This window comes from Euleptes europaea, chromosome 12 (genome assembly GCF_029931775.1).
Source record: "Euleptes europaea isolate rEulEur1 chromosome 12, rEulEur1.hap1, whole genome shotgun sequence".
Classification (NCBI taxonomy): Eukaryota; Metazoa; Chordata; class Lepidosauria; order Squamata; family Sphaerodactylidae; genus Euleptes; species Euleptes europaea.
The window spans coordinates 61,697,971-61,723,325 of record NC_079323.1 but is presented as its reverse complement, the minus strand read 5'-3'; the positions used below and the strand labels follow the sequence as shown (position 1 = coordinate 61,723,325).

General features: G+C 41.5%; 1 protein-coding gene across 4 annotated transcripts in view; it reads left to right on the top strand.

The window, feature by feature from the left end:
- Positions 1-231: 231 nt before the first annotated feature.
- Positions 232-25,355, top strand: part of ERG (ETS transcription factor ERG) — a 91,871-nt gene continuing 66,747 nt past the window's right edge. For all 4 annotated transcript variants that reach the window (XM_056858546.1, XM_056858545.1, XM_056858544.1 and 1 more), the window contains exon 1: positions 232-310. In XM_056858546.1, the coding sequence (XP_056714524.1) occupies positions 272-310 (39 nt within the window). In that variant the 5' untranslated portion in view covers positions 232-271. The remainder of the gene's footprint in view (positions 311-25,355) is intronic.

The window sequence follows — 25,355 nt, the reverse complement described above, 5'->3', positions numbered from 1 at the left end:
GTGCCAGATTTTTGCTGTGGTGAAAAAGCCCTATTTGACAAAAAAAAGCCTCTAAAAGGCTTTTTCTGGATCTTCGGCAGCCATGGAACAGCGTGGTGGCACCTCCATTTCGTCATCCCCAGCCACCGCCAGGTCAGGAGTGGGCTGTTAGTTAGGAAATGTTTACAAAATGTCATTTAAAAAAATACTGTACTCATATTATTCTGTTTCCTTGAGTCTACAGTTGCCTTTTGGGCTGATCTTCTGGTACATATGTTGGCTGTTGAAGGACATGATTCAAATTGTCCCAGATCCAGCAGTTTATATCAAGGTAAATTTCATGTTTCTATTCATAGCTAATGATTTCATTACATACAATTATACTAATCAATCAATCAATCATCATTTATTGTGGTCAAAAGACCAATTCAGCACAGACTTTAAAACTCTAGAAAAGTATACTAATCCAATCCAAAGACAGTTCAGCTTCACACAGGTTGTGGAGAGCGAAGGAGGGAAGAAGCTGCAGAGCTTTTTCCTCCTTTAGTTGTGGTTCCACCTGTATCTTTAGTGGCTCAGGGAGCTCTTTGTCTTGGAACATGAAGCACACTATGGACATGTGGTAGAAAGAGAGAGATCAGGAAAGGAAACTAGTGGTCTGCGCTTTAACTCCAGTGGTACTTGGAAAAAGGACAAACAATGTGAGCCAGCTCTCCTCAAATCCACCCCTACTCCCCATTCCTCAGCTATTTCATTGCTTTAGCCATGCTTTCAGCCACATGGGAAAAAAAGACAGAAGTTAGGGGACTGGCTTTTAAAAATAAATAAGTATGTTCTTGTCTTTTCAACTGTTCGATGACATTAAGACATTTTTGGAGTTGTTTCAGATGCCTGTTATTTGTTCACTAAACCTCAAGCAACTTTATTTTTTCTTGTTGATATTTTTGAATAGATTTTAAGTGGGGAACTTTGGCAGAGTCCAGTAGCTGGATTATTGAATAGTCACAGAGTTAAAATGAGCAGCAGATCAATTTTAGTGACAAGCATTTTGGATTGGCAGGGTGTGTGTTTTATGTGTCATGGAAGTGTACTGTTTTATTTTATTACTGAGAATGTGCATTTGGGTGTCATTTTGGAGAGGTGTCATAAGTTATGGGTAATATTCCACAACAGACAACTGTTCTGTACTGTTGATTCACTGACTAATTTAAAACTATCACAGTACAATTCTTTAATTGGCCCATTTGTCTCTAAAAATAAACTCCATTAAATGTATATGTGGCCATGTGAACTGGTCTTGGATGTACTCTTATATTCAGTTTCATTGTACATGTGGGGGAAAGCTCAATTTCAGAACCATAAGCAGGAAATTTAGAAGCTTATTTATTTTAGTTTATTTATTTTAAACAAATGTAACACCATAAAGATAAAAACACTAAAAACACCATAAACAACAGATCAAATAGTATCAAGCAGAAAATACTATATATGTATGCTAACTTTACTTGGATACTATATACTGATTAAATTTTTAGTGAAAATTCAAAAGAATAGTCTTGAACACCATTCCTTCTGCTGACCCAGTTTATGCATATAATTTTTTTTTGATAAAAAGAAACTGTAAAGAATGGTTTCTTTGTTTTATAACTCTCAGGATTTCTGAGCAAACCCAATTTTTTTTGCCAACGGCCAGATGGAAAACAGTGCTAATGATGTGTTCAAAGAGCAGCATGTTACTTTAATATTTTCTGTGAATATGATAGGAGTCGGTTTATAGATTTTAACAATTCCTATTAAACATCTGCCCTTACCTGGATAGCCCAGGCTAACCTGGTCTTGTTAGATCTCAGAAGCTAAGCAGGCTCGACCCTGGCAAGTATTTGGATGGAAGATCTCCAAGGAATACTAGGGTTGTGGTGTGGAGGCAGGCAATGGGAAACCACCACTGGACATCTCTCATTTTGAAAACTCCACCAGGGGTCGCCATAAGTCAGATGCTATTTGACGGCAAAAAAATAAACATCTAGGGCTGCTGAACATCTCTGTATCCCATCTCCTGGCCTCCTCCACTGTTGGTAGTGGACTGGAGGAGTTGCTGAATCATCCCTAGGATGTAATACTGCTGTGCGCTACCAGGGTTATTGACTCTCTGGCCGTTTATGCATGGGAGGTTGTGCCTTGGATTTGCTGCTCTCTGGATGCACATTTCCCCCATCCGAATTCTCAAAACTCAACCCAATATAAACTGGTTTGGAAGGCATTCATGGCTGCTTGGCATGAACTGAACAAACCGAGTGATTGGCTCACAGCTGATGGGTGCCCTTATCCATTTAAAAGTTCATTAAACTAGTATGTGAAACTACCTGCTGAAATAATACAGTGTTTTGTCTCATGTGAAAAGAACTGTGAATACTGATTAGTTTTAATTTTGAGCATCCATAGATTGGGTAGAATAGTCATTTAAGTATGCTTTAGCCAGATGTTTGGTAGAAATGCTACAGTGTATCACAGACTGGTCAGATTCAAAGCAGATAGTAAGAAACACATGTACAGTCTTACAAATAAAAAAGGGAAGAAGGTACACAGACAAACAGAAATGCAGACAGAGACAACGTGTCTTTCCTGAGGACCAGCAAAATCATGGGAGCGTTCTCTTCCACATGTGCATTGGTTTGTGTAGATTGTGTTAGCCAGATGTTTGGATGAATCCTATATCAAGAACTGTGAAGCCAAATTCCTTCTGGCAAAATCAAATTCCAGTGTTGAAATTAAAGTCTTATCATACTAGTGTGAAAAGAATTTCAAAAACCTTTCTCATTGTAATAATTAAGAATCACACTGTTTTCTCATTCTCACAGTGCAAATTAATTTTCTTATTACCAATTCATTTTGCACTTCCTAGGAAAGTAAGTCTCTTATCATTTACTTACAGTCGTTGTAAGTGCTTACAGTAAAATATCTTAGGGTAAGCAGAGGCACACATTTCTACATAAATTAAAATTTTGATATAATAAATCGATAAATTCATTTCTAAATTAATCTAATAAAATGCAGACACGGAGAGATACAAGCCTATATTGGACCTCCTTAATAGTGATGATAAAAATTAGTTTGGAGTTGATAATCAGAGTAAGTCAACATCTCTGTAATACTTGCCAGCAAAAAAAAAAAAAATCCTGATTAAATTTGTAAATACATCATATTATGCATATGTAAACAGAAGTGTTCTAGTAGACAAATTATCTCAGTTATATTTTACATTTCTGATTCTGCAATTTCTGAGCAAAGTTTGATATTTGCATGATTTCACAAAGGGTAAAAGCAGTTGCCACAGTTTGTCCATAAATATGTGTTGCAAGACAAATGTTACAGTCAGAAATTAGAAAATAAGAGCTGTACCACATGTTCATGTTCTTATTGATGTGTGTGGTTGGAGGGATTGTGTACCCCAAACATATGTCAGCATAAGGTGGCCCACTTTGTAATCCAAGCCCAAATGCACATTCAAATAATCTGAGGGAAAGAAAGAAACCCCTTTTGCCACCTCTTACTGCTAAGAGTTTCAGGATTAGGTTTTACACCCAGTTCTTAACACCCAGTTGAAGTAATGCCCCACATTGGGACAGTGATCCAGTGCATAACTAGAATTGCCAGGTCCCTCTTCGCCACCGGCGGGAGATTTTTGGGGCAGAGCCTAAGGAGGGAGGGGTTTGGGGAGGGGAAGGACTTAAATGCCATAGAGTTCAATGGCCAAAGCGGCCATTTTTCTCCAGGTGATCTGATCTCTATCGGCTGCAGATCAGTTGTATTAGCAGGAGATCTCCTGCTACTACCTGGCAGTTGGCAACCCTATGCATAAGCAATATTTTACAACGTGGTGAGGTACATTAAAAAGAATACTAATAACTAGGGTTGCCAACTGCCAGGTAGTAGCAGGAGATCTCCTGATAATACAACTGATCTCCAGCCGATAGAAATCAGATCACCTGGAGAAAAATGGCTGCTTTGGCATTTGAACTCTATGGCATTGAAGTCCCTCCCCTCCCCAAACCCTGTCCTCCTCAGGCTCCTTCCCAAAAAACCTCCTGCCGGTGGCGAAGAGGGACCTGGCAACCCTACTAATAACCTGGATAGAGTAAAAACATTAATAAAGCAGAACAATATCAATAAGTAAACTCAAGCAAACAAAATAATGTTAACTATTTCAGTATAGTACCCAATAGTAGAAAGCCCAGTAAAAGGTGTTGGGGGTTTTCTGCCTTGGCCCCTGCCTGGTGGAATAGCCTCCCAAATGAGATAAGGGCCCTGTGGGACCTGAGGGAATTCTGCAGGGCCTGCAAGATGGAGCTATTCCACCAGGCTTACGGTTGTGGACAGCTACAGTTTTTTTCAATCAATGCTGGCCTCCCTGTTTCCCCACCACCACCTTTAACACCTTTATTAGCTTGATTATTAGATGGGGGGGGTACCTTGCTCAATGACTTGCTTTTCGTTGGCTCCTGCATCCCGATTACCCCACCAAGGAGCACCATTTTTATACATTATATATTGATACTGATTTTAGATACTTAGGGCTGTTTTAAGTTTATTTCATACAAATGGTTTTAATGTATTTTAATGTATTTGTGGAATCTAATTTGTTCTGTTTGCGTAAGCTGCTCTGAGCTTTGCTTTGCTGGGGAGAGTGAGATATAAGAATGATAAATACATAAATAAATTATGCATACACACACATTGTGCAACATATTCCATTCAAGAAAAGGAGGCAAAAAAAGTCAAAAAGAACAAGAGGATAAAGTAAAGGCTATAGCTATCCATCTGTGCAGTTTTGGGCAAGAGACTTGGCACTTAAGGCAGGTGTCCAGGTGTCCGGGCAGCAAGTACTTAAAGCATTTCTGGCTGCGATGGATAGTTTGGATCCTTTCCAGTCTGGTTTCAGACCTGTTATTGGACTGGTGATGACAGATGTACAAAGGGAGTGGGATTCTGTTGATTCTCCTGGACCTCTCAGTGACTTTCAGTCTCATTGATTATTGTATCTTTCTGGTCTGCCTTCCTGGCTTGGACTGGGAAGCACTGTTTTTCAGTGGAGGGTAGATTTCAGAAGGTGAAAAAACAAAATGAAGAAACAAAATGAAATCTCCAGGCAAGTAAAGGGTGTGGTTGGGGTAGTTTTGGGCTGATCAGTGACATGTGATCTCATCAGACTATTCCAAAATGGTCGTAATTACTTTATTAGGGTTGTAGGAGAATGCAAATATGCATATAGTTGTTGTTTTGGCAGAATTCTAACATGTTAGGGTTGTTTTGAGGCTCATTACTGTGAGGCTCGAGTAAGAGTCTAATAGACCAATACTGTGTGATGCTTAGCTTTTTTCTCCCAAAATGGCCATTTCCCTCAGTAAGTATGATGAGTTAGGTGTGGCCCCATTACTCTGCTGGCCTTTCTGTCTATGTTGTGGTGAATGGTCAAAACTTGTTCTGGGACAAGGCCAATCAGGGGATCCTGAGGTCTGGTTCCACCCCACAGACACACACCCAGGAAGACCTAGCCCTCCAGAGCCCTTGAACCCCAAACCAATACGAGCACAAGGTAAACATTACATAGAATACAACACTAGCATAGATGGATTGAAACAGCATTAGGCATTGGCAAGCATGGAGGCAGAATCCTGACATCAGGTGACCCAAATGCCGGCTGATGTACCCTGCACCCTGCTGGGCGCAGCCTGAGATGGCAGTATCCTGGACCCATTTGGATGGCAGCCACTGTGTGGTCCCTGCCACGTGGAAGGAGGCCAACCTTACAGCCCCTGACTGGGCATGTCTAAATACAACCCTCCCCCCAAACCCCTTATTGGGGTCTCCAGCCTGGGAAAAGGGGGCTCGCAGGCCAGCTTTTTCCCCATACAGGATCTGGCCCCATGCCAAAACCACCACAAGAGGAGGCCGGAAAGGGGGTGCCCATCCGGATGACTCCTGCCAAAGCCTAATGCTGTAACCATACCCTGAGTCCATGCCGGACGTCCTGCAACCAAACGTCCATGCCCCACAAGGACAGGTGCACACCAATAAGCAGGAGCCGCTGCTTTAGTGCCCATGAAAAGACAGGGAGAAGAGAGCTGGTCTGCATCTATCAAAATGGAGGGTAACAGAGAAATGTCTGCTCTTTTAAATTTCTCAGGGTTCAATGAACAACAAAACAGGGGCTTCTCAGCAACAATATTTGAAGCATTTTTAAAGATATAATTATCAAGCAGATGCTCAATAATGCTCTGTCACATAGCAATATAGTAGTCTCCAATGTCTTCTCTTTCGTTTTAGTTCTCATGTAGAAAATATATGGGTGACTGCATATGTGCAGTCTTCAGAAACTCATGCAGTAGCTAATCTTTTGGTATCAGAACTTAGTTCTAGCCATTTGCCTGTTTTGCAAATGGGGGATAATATGTAGTTCTACAGTGGGTACCAAATTGTTTAAAAGTACAACTTTTCAAAATAAATGTTAATAAGGTATTCCTTAGTAGATCTTTTTTGCATCTGGCTCTCTCTACTCTTTTAAGTGGCACGAATAGTGACATCATACAAATATGCTAGTATCTCATTATGATGAGAGATAGTAAACAGAATTATAGTTATGATTGTTTTGAAAGATTACTGAAAAGAATATTGATCAACTATTTGATTATGATATTTTTAGCATAGACATAAAAATTCAGATGTAAATATAAATAATGAAAAATAATTGGTTCTTCCTCAGAACCAACATGGTAGAGTGTTGAAGCATGATCTGGGAGACCCAGGTTCGAATCCTGACTCTGCCATGGAAGCTTGCCAGGTGACCGGATCATAGACTTTCAGACTAACCTACCGAACTGGGTGGTTGCGGGGATAAAATGGAGGAGAAGGAGAACTGTGCAAGTTGCTTTGGGTCCCCACTGGACAGAAAGGTAGGGTATAAATGAAGTAAAAAAAAAAAAAAAGAATGATTTGGGGATATGACCTGGGTATTGCAACCAAAATATGAACCAGGGTAAATTTTCAGTTCTGTTCAGTATAATTAAGCCTTCAGAATTTCAGTATTAGACTTTCCACCAAAAGGAATGTTCTACCCAGGTAATGTGGTCATCATCTGAGGTCCTTCTTCATATTCCACCACTTTAGACAGGTGCCCATGCAAGAGCGAGGGACTTAACAGCACAATCCGTAGCTGCAGGAGCTGTGCCGCAGCTGGGGACAATGCATCCGCGGCACAGCTGAACCGCCTCCTAAGCGACTTGCTGAGCTGTGGCCAGCTCCATGATGGGGTTTTCTTAACACAGTTCTCACCAGGAATGCTGGGGCTTGTACTTTTGGTTTCATAAGGGTTGTCTTGATACGTTATATCACTGAGAACACTCTCAGGTATTTGTGGAGAAAATGTAAAACAATTTAAAATACGTACATAACCCATTTCCTCCACAAATACCTGAGAGTGTTCTCGGTGATATAATGAATCAAGACAACATGCGTTAAAGAAGAGAAAGGAAGAGAACATGGAGTAGCGGAAGCTTGACATTTCTTGTATTATCAAGTTCTTCCCTGAGAGGTTTGCCCACAGATACAGAGTAAAGACAGCTGATACCATAAGCTGAGATAATAAAAGGGCCAATTTTATTTTACACTGCTCAGAGGGGATCTACAGCATACCCAGGCCAAAACCCAATTCTAAGCCTAATTGCAGTGTGAGCAATGAGTGAGATGAAGAAGAGTCAGGCCTCCTCTGCTTGTGCATCCCTGAACTTAAAGGGGAGCCCACCTGTGACTCACAGGTGGGCTCACCTTTCCTGCCCCTCAGCTGTTTCATCCCTGAGCCTATGGGAGTGCTGCTTCAGCATCCAAGGACCTTTCAAAGGGGGGTGGAACGTGGGAGGGAAGCACAGCGTCACTGTACTAGTTCAGGTCTGCCATTGGAGTTCAGGTCTGCCACGGTAAAAGAGCAGAGAGTTTGAAGCTTTGCCTGGTAGCGCTGCAGAGTGGCTTAGCTCTGCCTCTGGGAGAGGATAGAGTACTCAGTCCTGTCTCTGGCGATGAGCAGTCCTTATAGCATTTAGTCCACTGGTTCCCAACCGGGGGTCCATGACCCCAGGGGTCCGTGAGAACTAAATTAAGGTCCCCGAAGCAAATTTATAAATTCATAATAAATTAATCTTTTCAATTAAAAGTTTTCTATTATAAAAACATATTCAAATGTTATTCTAAGTTTAATGTTTCACTAACCGTTAGGATTAAAGTTTATTTTCAAATTCTCGGAATTTTTATTTTGACCCTTGGGGTCCCTGCACCGAACAAAAAAGTCCTAGTGGTCCCTGGTCAAAAAAATGTTGGGAACCACTGATTTAGTCTGACTCTTGGGAAAGGGAAGGCTGGGGTGGGTGGAATCCTGTGTGTGTGAAAGGATCCAGCCTCGGGTTGCCAGCTCTGGATTGGGAAATACCTGGAGATTTGGGGAGTGGAGCCTGAGGAGGGCAGGTTTTGGGAAAAGGCAGGGACTTCAGTGGGATCAAATGCCACGGAGTCCACCTTCCAAAGCAGCCATTTTCTCCAGGTGAGCGGATCTCTGTCACCTGGAGATCAGTTGTAACCCCAGGAGATCGTTGGCCACCGCCTGGAGGTTGGCAACCCTAACCCAACCTAATGACTGGCCAGTGAAAGCTTATTTGTACTTGAAAGCATTCAAGATAATTTAAACCACACTCTGAAGCCATAACTCGCTCAAACTTCTATGCCTCAGCCAGGTTTCTCCTTTGCCTGTCTGAAGACCTGTGCTGCTGATCTGTTCTTTAGAAACAACCTGCAAATAAATACATAAAGCTGCTGCCTCAGTGACCTCTGGGTTCTAATTGTTGCCATAAAACTTACCTCACAGCAGCAAAACCAAAGCATTTACACTTACTACCCTAACTGAGGGGAAGGTTTACAGTTTGAAGCAAACCTGGTCCCCCAAAATCATACGCTGCTGTGTGGGGCCCCTCAGTTGGTAGAAAAGGCCTGTCACATGACCCTGGCTCCAGGTTTTGAGCCATCTCATGGGTATATCTCATGTTCCTCCTTGCCAAGCCTTCTTTAGTGCTTGAGTGAGGTGTCACGTCTTATCCCCCTACCCGTGAGGTAGATGGGTCAAGGAGAAGGTCATCCCTCAAAGGGTTCCTGTTCCAAGGTCCATAAAGGCCCCGAGGCCCCAGACTTGTGGTCTGAGAAGTCCCCTTTTATCCTGCAAAATGCTGCCCTGGGGTTCTCAGCTATGCTGTACTGTGTACCACTCAAGCAACATTTCCCCACACTGCTACCACCACGGGGCGGGGGGGGGATCAGTTCACTGCTTGGTCTACCCATGGATGGGAGGCTGTTTCAGTCTGAAGGAAGCCAGGTGGACTAGAAGCTACCAAAGTCCCTAGGGAGGCTTCCCCTCAGTACTTATTCATCCTCTACATGGCTGTTCATGCTCTTTCCTTCTCCCATGCTGCCTTCTCTGGTTGCTGGAACACGAAAGTGTGGGTGGAGCAGAGGCTGGTCCCCATATGACCTTCCTTGGGCCACCCTTTACACTGTGCATAAGGCATGCAGGGTCAGTTCAGCTGGCTCTCACCTTCCCACCAAGCCGTGGCCAAACCCGGCCACTTCTCCCAGCTTTGTCTGAATGGGGGTTGTTGGAACAGCTGTTTAAACTAATAATTTTTTCCGGGTGCTGATATTCCCTATCAAGAACAGGGTTAGGAGAACTATCTACTTAGACATTTCCTTCTTATGCTCTTGTGCCTTTTTTAATGCCTGCACGCTCTGGCATGTAAATCGGAATGGGTTTGCTGCCACTTTGATAAGCTGAAAGACAGCGCAAAAAGGAAGCAGATACTCTGTGAAACTATGAACACATAAATTTTAGATGCATTGTTTATGCATTGGCTGTTAGTCACAATCATAGTCCTGTATTTGTTTGGAATTAAGTACTGTTTTTCAAAAATCAGAAAAATCCTATTTTGGAATTTCTGGCTTAATTCTAGTTTGTCCAGGTACTTGGATTTGAGCCAATGTAATAAATGATATTAAGTCAGTTTTAACTCAAGGACTGTGGCTTAGTTGTGTTGTGCATCAGGCCATATAATGGCAAGACTGTTGGTTTGAGTGCTTTTGGCTCTGGAAACACAGAAAGATTGTTCTGTAGCCAAAAGTGTGACTGACTTGGCTGGGCAACGAGTTTCCTCTGTCGTTGTCTTTTTTAAAAAATCACAACAACAACATATGGTTGTGGTTTAAAATCATTATTTTATTTGAGAGGCAAGAACTTTTCAGAAAGTATCAGAATAGTTGCATGGACAGGAGATTAGGATATGATATTTACATGCTTCCATCTAAGAAAGATAAACCCTCTATGTTCTGTGTCAGGTAAAGAAAACTGTATTCAAGACAGAAAATTGTTCATAGAAATAACTAGATAAAACAGGAATATGAAAGAAATCTGTTGTGGAATACATAGAGTATGTAAATCGATCACCATGTCATCTAATGCAATGATATCCTATTGCAACTAGTGCCTTTAGATTTGGGATTAGAACTACTTATTGATAACATTTTATTACTGTGGATGTGCTCCAGACACCATACAACCAATCATATGTACGAATGTACTGAAATAATATAATATTTTAGGATCATTGCATTGTCATTTTTAATTAATTGCTATTTAAATTGAATTAATGAAAGTGAAGGTAAATATTGCTAATCTTTTAATATCACTGGAACATATTAAATTACAGTACAAGATCTGTAAAAAAGCCTTTCTACATCATTCTTCATTAATATTTTTCTTTTGTTTTCATTTTGCAGTGGCTTTAAAATATTTTTATAAGAAAGAATCTGGGCTTTGTTAAGTTAACGTGCATAATTTATTGCCAGTTTGATTTCACTTCCAGAAAGATTAAAAAGGAACATTGGCAAGTGTTAAAACCTTCAAATCAGTGCAAATATGAGTGTGATTCCCTTCATTAATCGTATATTTTGACACTTAATGAGCATCTGTAGCAACACTGGAAATGTGCTGAACAAATTTAAAGATCATAGTAATTCTCTGGCATTTCACAACCTTCCAAAATGTGGTCGATGTAAATATTTATTAAGCCTAGAGTAATAATGATGTAATTTGTCCTATAAACATCTTTAGAACCCCCAGTGAAACATATTAATCTTAGTACTAGCATTTATAAACAAGTTCCTCTCAAACTTGTGTTTAGAAACATCTTCAAAATCTGGCACTTATATTTCTTAGGAATTTTGAATAAAGTATTCAAAGAGGCTTGAATAACCATTAAAAAGTTGATTATTTTAATGGGTAGGTACTGAACTTCATTACATTTATCAATGTTGATGAAAAGGTTCATGATGTTCCTTGCAGTCTTACTAACTCCTTTTAAGGCAGGAGAAATAAACAGTGCAGTGAAGATGGACAGGGTGAGGAAACTCCTTTAAGCAATGGGCAGAAGATGGTGTGTTGTAATAAACAAGAGTTTTGCCACTGCTACAGTCCCAGGAATTAGTTGATGATGTGTAATAGTTGTTTGTTGGCTTGTGCAGGTATAACCCACTATGATTTCAATATTGGCAAGAAGTATGGGTAAGTTCAGTTTTGTTTGGCCTTTATTCCTACAGAAGTCTATTCGGAAGTTCCAGTTGTGCACATGAATCTTAGAATCATAGGGTTGGAAGGGACCACCAGGGTCATTTAGTCCAACCCTCTGCACAATGCAGGAAATTCACAACTACCTCACCCCCCCACACACACACACAGTGCCCAGAAGATGGCCAAGATGCCCTCCCTCTCATAAACTGCCTAAGTTAATAGAATCAGCATTGCTGACAGATGTCCATCTAGCCTCTGCTTAAAAACCTCCAGGGAAGGAGAGCTGACCACCTCCCGAGGAAGCCTGTTCCACTGAGGAAAGTTACTACCTTTCTGGATCAGGGGAATGCTGTAGGCATAGTTTATCTAGATTTCAGTAAGGCTTTTGATAAGGTTCCCCATAATATTCTTGTTGACAAATTGGGAAAATGTGATTTAGATCCTGTTACTGTTAGGTGGATCTGTAATTGATTGACAGATCGCACCCAAAGAGTTCCTCAGTGACTAGTGGAGTGCCTCAGGGATCTGTCCTGGGCCCTGTGTTGTTCAATATCTTTATAAATTATTTGGATGAAGGGATAGAGGGGATGCTTATTTGCAGATGATACTAAATTGGGAGGGGTAGCAAATACAGTAGAAGACAGAGCCAGGATACAGGATGATCTTGACAGGCTGGAGAATTGGGCTAAAACCAATAAAATGCATTTCAGCAGAGATAAATGTAAAGTTCTGCATTTAGGTAGGAAAAAATCAAATGCACAGTTATAGGATGGGGGAGACTTGTCTTAGCAGTAATGCTGAGTTTGTGACCTTAGGCAGATGATGAGAGGGAGGGCATCTTTGCCGTCTTCTGGTCACTAGGGGTGTGTGTGGGGGGGAGGTAGTTGTGAATTTCCTGCATTGTGCAGGGGGTTGGACTTGGTGACCCTGGTGGTCCCTTCCAACTCCATGATTCTATGATTCTATGATTCTATCCATCCAACACAGGAGTCTGTCCTGTAAGAGAATGAGTTGAAGTATAGTTGGCAAGCTACTCTGCTTAGAACAACAAAGTGCCCTGTCTGGAGGGGAGCCTGCCAAAAGAAAAAGCTTACAACCCAGTGCAGAGTGGAAAACTTGGGTCCTCTCCCCCAGCAGCACTCCCCATGCACCAATCCACCTTCTGTGCTGAGGGGCCATGAGCTCCTGGCCATGAACAAGGGGAATGGGGAAGCAGGTTTGGGAACAAGGGCCATGCTTACCTGTCGATGTGCGGCTGCCCCTTTGGGTCCTGGCTCCGGAGATGGGATAGTGGTTAGGGTTCTGAAAGGGGAGAGGTCAGCCACAGAGTATGGACTTTTCTCTCCCCTTTGGCTGTTGGTACAAAGTACTTGGCCGGTAGTGCTGAGTGCCCTTTCTGTGCTTTTCCCACCACCAAAGGGTCTCGCCACTTACTCTAAGTTCACCTGGCAGGGAGCTCTGAGACAGAGTCCCGTGCAGCATGCCTCCTCGTGAGCTGTGTGGCATCCTTGAGAAATCTGTGGGAGGTATGAATATATGTCTGCTGTGTGAAAAAGAAACATAATTAATTTATAAACGACATAGTGATAATTGGCACATAAAATTATGTCCCTGCTCAGCAACTGGCCTCACAAAATTGGAGCGCTGTCTAGAAGGAAAAAGTGTAAATGCAGAAATTCACAGGGCAGTGAAGTTAAATTGATTTAAACCTATGAGGGGTTCCTCCAACTTTATTTAGTTTCCCCTTGCTTCCTCTGTAATTGCCATTGTTGCTCTAATTAATTTATAATCTTAATCCCAGTTGGCCAGTCTACAGGTACTGAGTGCAGTGATAGGTGCTTGATATTCTTCTTTGCAACAATGCCATCTTCACAAAGTTGACAAATACACATCCTTTTATTTTGCATAAGTGTTTCTTTTAATGAGGTAGTGCTTTGCAGCTTATTAAAATCAAAAACATGTGATACACCCTAGGCAAAATAGACCCAGTAACAGAACAGATTTTTGAAGAGGATGAGTCATACCACAGGCTACCATTATAACAGAAAAAACAACAAGAATTCTAATATAGCTGTCTGCCCAAATATATTAATTTAAATCAAGTGGATTTATGATATTATAGCTATGAGGCACAATGTCCTATTGGCAAGCATCTTCAAAAAACCCTTTTTGGAAAGTTCAAATAATTTTGTACAGAAGATTTTGATGGCATATGTATTTGAGATTTCTCCCCAGGGAACAGCTTTTTATCATTTAGGTGGCCTTTCCTAGGGTTAGGCCCACAAGTGAGTATAAGTGGTTTAAGTAACGACATTGTTCTCTCTTACTGGAAATCTAGAATGTTAGTTTTACTTTGCAGAGAGTTAAAACGGTCCGTGTTTTTAAAATGTTGTCATAAACAAAACAACCCTCTGAAAAAATATTTCCTGAACCACCTTAATCCCACCTTGTTTTCATCTCTGTTCCTCATTTTACGGCTTTGCATTTTACTGCCTCTCCCCAGCCTTTCTGCGAAATCCCTGATTTCTCCATCCACCCCTTCCTGCCCATTGATGAGCTTTGCAGAGATATGGCAGTGACACTGAAGGATAGCCAAGAAAGATCTCATACATTTCTGTGCCATTTCTTGTTCCTCCTTAGTGAAGCCTGCCACACATTTACAAAAGAATAATGGGGGCGGAGGAAGGCATGGGAAATTGCAGGCCTATTATCTTAACAAGTTTGTCTTCCCCTTTCTGTTGCCATCTTTTGCTAGTGGGTGAAGAGTTTTCTGTTTCATTTGACATTCCCTCCATGATCTCTATTTTTATGTTTTTGTATTTATTTTAGCTCTGGTTTTAAATGTTTCAATTATGTGTTTGGGTTTTTTTTTTTAGTTTTAATGGTTTTAAAATATGATTTTATTACATATATTTTAATTTGCTAGCTACCTTGGTAACCCTAGTGAGGACAGAAAGGTGGGGTAGAAATTTTGTAACATAAAAAAAGTCCATCCTGGGTAAATTGGTGGAAAACATTATTAAAACATTCAGAATGTTTAAGCAAAAACCAACGTGGGTACTTTAAGGGGAAACGTGCCTCATAAACAATTTATTCATAGATGGTTTGAAGTCAAATTAGGTTTGCCAGCTATAGTTTTGGGAATTCCTGAATATTTGGGGGTGGTGCCTAGTTGAGGACAGAGCTTGGGGAAGGAAGGGAGCTCAGCAGGCAGGTGATGCCATACAGTCTGAAGTTGCCACTTTCTCCAGGGAAATTGTTATACTCTGGAAATCAATTGTAATCCCAAAAGAACTCCAAGCCCCACCTTAAGGTTGGATGCTGTAGTCAAGAGCAAAGAGTGAGGTAGTCGGGTTTGTGGAGGACACCAGATTATTCAATAGGGTTGCCAGGTCCCTCTTCGCCACCAGTGGGAGGCTTTTTGGGAGGAGCCTGAGGAGGGTGGGGTTTGGGGAGGGGAGGGACTTCAGTGCCATAGAGTTCAATTGCCAAAGCAGCCATTTTTCTCCAGGTGATCTGATTTCTATCGGTTTGAGATCAGTTGTATTAGCAGGAGATCTCCTGCTACTACCTGGCAGTTGGCAACCCTTGTTATTAGGATTCTTTTTAATGTACCTCACCACGTTGTAAAATATTGCTTATGCATAGGGTTGCCAACTGCCAGGTAGTAGCAGGAGATCTTCTGCTAATTCAACTGATCTCCAGCCGATAGAGATCAGATCACCTGGAGAAAAATGGCCGCTTTGGCCATTGAACTCTATGGCATTTAAGTCCTGTGTGTGTGTGTGTGTGTGTGTATGTGAAGTGCCTTCAAGTCGCAGCTGACTTATGGCGACCCCTTTTTGGGGTTTTCATGGCAAGAGATTAACAGAGGTGGTTTGCCAGTGCCTTCCTCTGCACAGCAACCCTGGCCTTCCTTGGTGGTCTCCCATCCAAATACTAACCAGGGCTGACCCTGCTTAGCTTCTGAGATCTGACGAGATCAGGCTAGCCTGGGCCTTCCCCTCCCCAAACCCCTCCCTCCTTAGGCTCCGCCCCAAAAATCTCCCGCCGTTGGCGAAGAGGGACCTGGCAATTCTAGTTATGCACTGGATCACTGTCCCAATGTGGGGCATTACTTCAACTGGGTGTTAAGAACTGGGTGTAAAACCTAATCCTGAAACTCTTAGCAGTAAGAGGTGGCAAAAGGGGTTTCTTTCTTTCCCTCAGATTATTTGAATGGGCATTTGGGCTTGGATTACAAAGTGGGCCACCTTATGCTGACATATGTTTGGGGTACACAATCCCTCCAACCACACACATCAATAAGAACGTTAACATGTGGTACAGCTCTTATTTTCTAATATCTGACTGTAACGTTTGTCTTGCAACAAATATTTATGGACAAACTGTGGCAACTGCTTTTAGCCTTTGTGAAATCATGCAAATATCAAACTTTGCTCAGAAATTGCGGAATCAGAAAAGTAAAATATAACTGAGATAATTTGTCTGCTAGAACAGTTCTGTTTACATATGCATAATATGATGTATTTACAAATTTAATCAGATTTTTTTTTTTTGCTGGCAAGTATTACAGAGATGTTGACTTACTCTGATTATCAACTCCAAACTAATTTTATCATCACTATTAAGGAGGTCCAATATAGGCTTGTATCTCTCCATTTCTGCATTTTATTAGATTAATTTAGAAATGAATTTAACAATTTATTATATCAAAATTTTAATTTATGTAGAAATGTGTGCCTCTGCTTACCCTAAGATATTTTACTGTAAGCACTTACAACGACTGTAAGCAAATGATAAGAGACTTACTTTCCTAGGAAGTGCAAAATGAATTGGTAATAAGAAAATTAATTTGCACTGTGAGAATGAGAAAACAGTGTGATTCTTCTTGGAATTTGATTTTGCCAGAAGGAATTTGGCTTCACAGTTCTTGATATAGGATTCATCCAAACATCTGGCTAACACAATCCACACGAATCAATGCACATGTGGAAGAGAATGCTCCCACAATTTTGCTGGTCCTCAGGAAAGACACGTTGTCTCTGTCTGCATTTCTGCTTGTCTGTGTACCTTCTTCCCTTTTTTATTTGTAAGACTGTACATGTGTTTCTTACTATCTGCTTTGAATCTGACCAGCCTGTGATACACTGTAGCATTTCTACCAAACATCTGGCTAAAGCATACGTAAATGACTCTATTTTACCCAAACTATGGATGCTCAAAATTAAAACTAATCAGTATTCACAGTTCTTTTCACATGAGACAAAACACTGCATTATTTCAGCAGGTTGTTTCACATACTAGTTTAATGAACTTTTAAATGGATAAGGGCACCCATCAGCTGTGAGCCAATCACTCGGTTTGTTCAGTTCATGCCAAGCAGCCATGAATGCCTTCCAAACCAGTTTATATTGGGTTTTCCCAAAATTGTGCATGCACAAGGACGCTGCTGGTTCAAACTGATCAACCGCCATTAGCATCACAAAGGACTACTTAGCTGAATATCAAATGGTAGGATTTTACTGAAAGAAAACATTTATTGCTGACTGATTTGTAGAATTTTTGAGGGGTTTTTAAAGTGTGCCGTGGCGTTCCTGCATGCCGCAGCGCACGCACCTGCACCCGGCGGCACACCCAACCTAGCGTGACCGGGCTGCAACCTTCCCACCTTCCCACCACCCCCAGTCGCCTAATCGGCTCCCGTGCTGATGCTCCCTCTTGCCGCTCAACAGCTGAAGGCGGCGAGAGGGAGGGGGGAAGAAGAAGAAGCCAGCCACTCCCGGTGGCAGAGAATCCACACAGGAGCCGATTAGGCGACTAGGGGTGGGTGGGAAGGCGGGAAGGTTGAAGCCCGGTCATGGGGGGTTGCGCGTGCCGCCGGGTGTGTGTGTGTGGGGGGGAGGCTTTTCTCTCTTTTCTTTGTCTTTTTCTGTCACTCTCTCTCCTTTCTCTCCCTCTCTTTCTCCCTCTTTTTCTGTCTCTTTCTTTCTCTGTCTCCCTCTGTCCTTTTCTTTCTTTCTCTCTGTCCTTTTCTTTCTTTCTCCCCCCTCCATTTATTTCTCCCTTTCTTTCTTTCTTTCTTTCTTTCTTTCTTTCTTTCTTTCTTTCTTTCTTTCTTTCTTTCTTTCTTTCTTTCTTTCTTTCTTTCTTTCTTTCTTTCTTTCTTTCTTTCTTTTCCAGTAGTAAAAAGGCATTATAAACACACGTATCGTTTGCAATAGACAAGCTATTGCTTGTCAGTGCAGAGATTCATAGATAAAAATTTTGCCAAATATTCGGCAACTGCTTCAGTCACGTAGGGGCACTTATCGGCTAATAAGAGTTGGGTGGTCCTCTTCACTGGGCCAGGGAAATTCATAGTAATTGGGTCTATGAAGCGATTTCTTAGACTAGAAAAGAAGGGGCAGAGCAGTAAAATGTGAGTTAAAGAGTCAGGTTCAAGGAGACATCAAGGAGAGCCTGAGGAGAGCGGGGTTTGGGGAGGGGAGAAACTTCATTGCCATAGAGTCCAATTGCCAAAGCGGCCATTTTCTCCAGGTGAGCTGATCTCTATCGGCTGGAGATCAGTTGTAATAGCAGGAGCTCTCCAACTAGTACCTGGAGGTTGGCAACTCTATTATGTGGTGAAAACCCAAGCAGACAGCAGACAGCTCAAAAACAGTCTCTCCAGATTGGGTAAATGAGACATATGCGTGGTTGGTAAAAATTGATAGATCTATTATTCATGAGAACTAAGAGAATTTCTTGCTTCAGAGGAACCATACCTCTGAATGTTTCTGGGAGGCAAATAGTACTGGAAGGCTATTTTCTTTAAGCCTAGATAGTGGGCTTCGCATATACATTGTGCTAGCTGTTTTTGGAAACAAGTTGGTAGACTAGGTGCAGTTTTGGATTGATTAAGCAAGGCTTTTCGTGTGGTCTTGAAAAATCATAGAATTTACACAAACAGCTGATGTTGTGAAGTGCCCTACTTTGCATAGCTGTGTCTAAATTAGTTTGTTTGCATAGCCTTTGTAGTATTGCTTTGTTTGCTGTAAAGATCTGATCTTTATTTTGTTTATGAATTAAAATATTTATACCCTGCCTTTCCTGTTTAAGCCTCCTTTGAGGTGAACTTCAGAGTGCTCCCAGAAATGATCACCTGTACAACTAGCTGTGCCATTGTTATTGCTCAGAGTGAGGCAAATTCATATGCTTATTTGAGATCTCTTTAGAAATGTCAAATTTCCAGAAATCTTTTTTTTTTTTTTTAGCTTGGATCCTATGATATTGTGCTTGTGCTTCTTTCTGGTCACTGCAGAGCTTTTCCCCTCTGCCACTAGCACGTCTGCATGCACATGATTAGCGTTTTTGAAGGGGCCCTTATGCTTAGAGAAGTGTTAGTGGCAGAGGAAGTGAGTGCCACGGCAAGGGAAAGTCTCTGCAGTGGCTAGAGAGAAGTGTGACTGGAACAGTGTTATAAGATCCAAGGCCAAGTTTCTGTATTTCAGAAAAAATGGTAATTTGGGAGGGAGGATATTGGAATATATGCAATACTTATGTTCCTGTAAAAGCTGGATTTGCACTACTGCTTTAACAACATGAAATGCATCATATATAACTTAGCATATACAATGACACCATTTGACATATTTTTAGAATTTAAAAGCCTTGGTTTGCTATGATCAAAATTGAAAATACACACATCCCTTGAGAGAGAGAAACTTGCAAACTGCTGCACATCTATTCTACCTTAGTACACATCTCTTAATTTTTGCCATCTGATAGAAGGGAGGGGAATTGCAATTAGCAAGCAATTTGTATAGCAAAGAAAAGAAAGTATACTATTTGGACAGAAACAGTTTCATATGGTCATAATAGGACTAGTAGCATATGGATATCAAGGTAAACTTTGTCTCTTTAATAGTTTATTACCAAATACATTATAGCATATTAATTTAGCCAAAATTATTTATATTTAAACAATAAACATATGATAGAAAATGTGTTATGTGTGTCAACAGTATCGATAGGAATTATTATCTAATGCTGTTGATTATCTTGAATGAAAATGTTCGTGCTACACATTTTGAGTTAGTACTTTCTGGTTATGAAAAGCATTTCAACCATTCCAAAAGAGCCTCTCTAAACCTCTTCTCACGGGAAGGGAATTACCCCCATTTTCCCCTTTCCCCTGGCATTTATATGCCTAATAGGAATTGTCATTATTTAAAAGTGTAGATAGCTTTCCATTAACCAATTCAGACTATGCACTGTGTAAGTAAAACCTTGTCTTAAGAAACATTTCACTCCAAATAAGAAAATGCTTCATAAGAAGGCTTTCAGTGCTCTCTAAATTGAAGGGGGGGGGGCAAATCATGGGGGGGAAAGAAAACTTCCTCCCTAATTTTCTGGGTTTTTTTCCAGACCTTCATATTTCTAGATCTCCTTAAGCTAAACACTTGAACTTGCACCTTGACCTATAATTGACAGCAATCCTAAACAAGCCTACTCAGAATCCTGCTTAGGTCTATTCAAGGCCAGAGTGCCAGGGGAGATCTCCAGCTCTCCCCCCCCCTCCTCAGGCTCCTGGTGCTGTTCCATGAACCAGCAGGAGCAAAATGGGGGGGGGGGGCATCAGCCTTTGCAAGCTCAGAAGATATATCACCACATCACCACTAATTTGAGTGAGATCAGTGGAAAGTGTGTCTTCAGCATAGTCTATTGCTGAAGCATAGTCTATTACTTCCATCTTCTAGCTCTAGAACAGGAATTTAGCAACATCTCACGGCTGTATCTCCTGAAAATTCAGAAACCACAGAACTCTTACTTCTTGGCAATTGACCATAACCATTTAGCAAATTTTAATGCAGTTATGTGGGCTTAAGTCAAACACTACATTCCATGTTTTTCCCCTCCTGGAGAGACTTGGAGAGAAGGCAAACTTTGCTCTGGCTAGCTGGATTACATTTCTAATATTGGGAGAAATGTGTTTGTTTAGTAAGAGGCTGGCTTTAGTATAGAGTGTAAAAATATAGTTCTTAATGTCCAGTCTCAAGCTGTTGCCTTGATGGATTGGTTCATAGTAGAGGGTGTAAGGAATCCAGCAACAGTTAAAGGACAGGGTTGCTTTCCTCATTCACAGACCCCCTGCTGAATCCTTGGTCTAGATGCTGTCGTTAATACTGCTGGCTGGTACTGTCACCTAGGACTAGTTGCACAGAGCTCTTGCACTAACTGAGCTGTGCTGCCCTTTAATGTTTAAAATGATGGTGCTTTAGGGGGTTCTGCCTCAGTTGCCTAGTATAGGAGGGTATTTTAACTATAGCAATACAGCCTTCCCTGTACACCATGGCAGTTTAAGGCACAAGCTGTAATTTGGCTACAAGAATGTATAAAACAATGTATATAAAAATAATGCCTCACAAAAAAGCAATATCATGATAGAGACCGCACATACTAGATGTTGTTCTGGGAATGAAAAGTAAACCTGACTTCTCTTGCTCACCTCTTCAGTTAAGGTGTTACTCACTTTATACACAGATGTGATGCTCACTACTTTTTATTGTGGAAAATCAAGCTACTTGAACTCTAAATCTCCTTACTCATTACATTCTGGGAAGAAGGCTCAATCTGGTGTGACAATGGCTAAGTCACGCATTGCATAGTTTGGGTCCAAGATACTTAATCTGTGTCCCATGTAACAGTTACACAAGAATTGCAGATTCTCCTCAGTTCCCACATGCATGGTGCCCAATACAACCATGACACACAAGGGGCCTCAGCCTCCCCCAATGCACTGTGCTCTTTCCAGTGTTCCTGGGGCTGTGCTGTTTGCACAGGGCTGTTTCAGGTGAGGAAAATAGTGCAGGGGGAAGGCTGAACCCCCTTCTCTATGCATGCTATAGTTATAATTTGAATTAGGTGCTACATTTGCAGGAATTGACGAGAACCCACAACTCAAATGTGAATGTTACACAGCGTGGGGACCCCACAGGGCGAATGCCCCATTCTTCCCATAGAAATACGGGAACACAGTGTCTCTCTGGCCACCTGAACACATACATGTAGACCCTTTCTATGTTTTTTTCAAGGATGTATCAGGTGGATGGACATTTATCACATGAAGATAAACAGTTTGGTTATTGGGTTGGATTCAGCAATCCATTGTTGGTATGCACTGACAGGTACGGATCTTCCCCTATCCCCCCTCCCCCAGCAGTCCTTTCTGACTCCAAGAGAGTGCGTTCTTGGCATCACCAGACCCATGCACAGTAATAGTCCTAGTGGCTGCAGTGAGAAGGCAGAAGGCAATGAAATAATTTTCCTGCTTGTTCTGTCAGTACCGCTGTGTCTATGTATGAGAATGATTTCACCCTCTTCCCTCTCCTTGCTGCAGCGCCCCAGCTCCCCAACTCTCATGGCTATTACTCCATGAACCTAGGAATCAACTATCTGCATTGCTGCATTTATTTCCACAGGGAGAGGGAGAGGAGCACAGGAACCCAAAACAAAGTCCAATGTGAGAGATCTCCCCAGAATGTAATGACTGAATAGACCCTAAGAAGCACGTACTGGCCTCTGTGCCAGCATACAGTTCTTTGTTTTTAGAGTCAGTGCAGTGCCACAGATTTGGCTGGGGCAGCAGCCATAGTACATATTTTTAAATTCTTGTATACCAGCACACAGGTTTGTAGGGTGAAGCCACTTACTGTCTTTGAATAATATTATCAGCTGTTTGTCTTCGTTCCCATTTCATAACTGTTTTGCTATTAGTTGCTGAGGTAGAAAATAACATACAGAAAATGGACTACAGCATCAACACAATGCAAACTACAGCATCTCCTTGGTGTTGCTCTGTCATGTAATGCAGTGGAAGTATGATATAATACATGGAATTAGGTTCAGAGCACTTATGAAAAAATTAATATCTTGAAACTGGCTATACTGGAGAAATCCAGTATATCTTCTGTTTAGCAGATGGCTGCTATAAAGAGTTTTCAGCTGACTGGTGATGCAGTAGGACACACTGGGTCCTACTTTCTAAGTGCAGAGAACTGCTCTAGCTGTGTTGTGCAAGCCATTGTAGATATGCATATATTTGGAAGCCTGTCTATGAAATAGACTGAGATAGTTCATACGTCATTGAGAGAGGGTGAAAGACTGGAAATAAATAATGAAGGATGACTAAAAGACATGCACAAGCCTAACTTTGAAGAAGAGGAGAAAGTTTCATGCTAGAAAAAGACATTAGAGTCCAATGTGTGTACAGTACAGGTACCATAAGGACATTCACATTGTGGTTGTGGGGCTATGGAACAGCTTGCATTCGTGGTTCTTTGCCTGCCATAGTTGACAATGTGAACCAGCTGCACTGGATTGCAGACATTGTGGGAAATAATTAGGATACTGACTAGATGTGGTGTTTGAAGATGCTGTTTCACATTACTGAAAAGTAATTATTTTATAAAGCTAGCTCAGTGTGCCGCTATGCTGGAGTGGAGTAGGCAGTGTACAAGTATGTTGCTTGGAATGTGATCCTTGTAATAGGCTGTATCTGAGCCAGCACTCATGCCATTGCATAAAAATGTATTCATATGCCAGAATTTGGGCTGAAAACTTCATGGTGGCAGTGTACTCATTGTTTATATGCTTTACAACTTCTTAGTGAGCCAGTGCTGAATGGAGTGCTGATCATGACAAATTAAACTGGACCTTGTAATATTAGACCAAAATGGCCTACTTTTATTTGAGTCAAATAAGTAGATTATGCTATGGCTTCATTTTCTATCAAGATCACTGGGTAAAAATGCCATGAAATACAAGGCCAATTTAGGGTCTACTGTTCAAAGCAGCCAAAAATGGTTGTAATTCTTCAACTTCAGAACAAGTTATTGTGGAAGAAAAGATTTTTTTTCCTATTTGTGCTTGAAAGGAATATTGTTGGGCATGTTTGCATTATATAATAGCCACAGCATGTGGGAAAAAAGAAGGGGGGAAAAAGTCTTGGTGGCCAAAGGGTGACAGCTCTGAGTTGTTAAGAATGATCTGGATTAGTCCCAGCCTTTCTGGTTTGCTAAATTCAAATATTTCACATCTGTTTCATGTTTGTAGTCACTATGAAGCACAGTCAGTATACCATCCCAATATTAGACGGTTGTCTACTTCTAGAAAGAATTTAGCTGATGTCTAAATAAGTATAATTATTCCCATACTCCAGATTTTCAGATCAAAATTGCTTCTGCACACTTACTTGAGAGTAAGCCCCAATTAACTTAGTGGTAGTTGTGTATGAATGTATGCAGGCTTGAGCTGCATACATGTGTGTGGAAAAGGCAAAACTATCATTTAAAAATGCCTTGATTCAGGAAAAATATTGATCATGATTTTTCATCCACCTTGCAATTAAGAAGAAGAAGAAGAGTTGGTTTTTATATGCTGACTTTCTCTACCACTTAAGGAAGAATCAAATTGGCTTACAATCACCTTCCCTCCCCCCCCCCAACAAACACCTTGTGAGGTAGGTGGAGTTGAGAGAATGTAACTAGCCCAAGGTCACCCAGCTGGCTTCATGTGTAGGAGTGGGGAAACAAATCCAGTTCACCAGATTAGCCTCCGCCACTCATGTGGAGGAGTGGGGAATCAAACCCTGTTCTCCAGATCAGACTCCACCACTCCAAACCACCACTCTTAACCACTACACCACGCTGGTTTAAAGCTTAAATTATTTTAGTATTATGCGGTATACTCTACTTTGGTTTTACCCATGATATAAAACTGCCAATAAACTCGGAATATAAGTACTTACTGTATAGGAACAATAGAGTTAAAGAGCAGGAACGCACATATTGTTCCCCAAATCATCATAAGTGAGTTAGAGCACAATCCTAATGTGGAGGCACTTAATTTGGGCCTTGGGATGATGCAGATGTGCCACCTTTTGAATGGCTTACTGCCAAGCGCAGCCAACTGAAAATGCCCCTTCCCAAGAAAATCCCGTGAAACTCTCCATAGAGTTCCACCGGGCTACGCCAACCTTTTTGCAAGCGTAACTTGGCGCCCACAAAAAGGGGTGTCCCCAGGCTGAAAGGGCTTGTCAGCTCTGCCCATGGGAACTCCCCATTTGACACCAGCATAGCCTCTGCATGAGGAAAACGCTGCTGGTGATGCTGCACTGGTGCCTGAGGCTCACTCTGCCGCACAGCTCCCCAGAGCTGGCGTGAATGCTCCAGTGCCGACGTTGGTGCCACCTTAGCTAGCATAAGTGGCACTAATGCTGTTGTTGGGGGTCATGCCAGCTCCAAACCCCTTTCGCCCCGTTAGAATTTGGCTACCCATCTAGTGTCCAATACTTAAGCGTATAGTGAAGAGAATCTGTCCAGATTGGGTGAGTGGGCAGCAACATAGCAAATAAAGTTCAGTGTTAAGTGTAAAGGTAATTCACATTGGTTAAAAAAAAAAATCCTAACTCCAGATATGTGCTGATGGGTCCTGCATGTTCTGAGACCAAGACTGAAAGAGATCTTGGGATTATAGTGGATAGCTCAATAAAAATGTCCACTCAGTATGCAACAGTGGTGCACACTCTATGTTGGGGGTTATTAGGTAAGGGATTGAGAATAAAATGGCAAATATTGTAATGCTCTTGTATAGAGCCATGGTGTGGCCCCATTTGGAATACTTTGTACAGTTCTGGAAGCGGCATCTCAAAAAAGATATTGCACAGCTGGAAAAATACAGA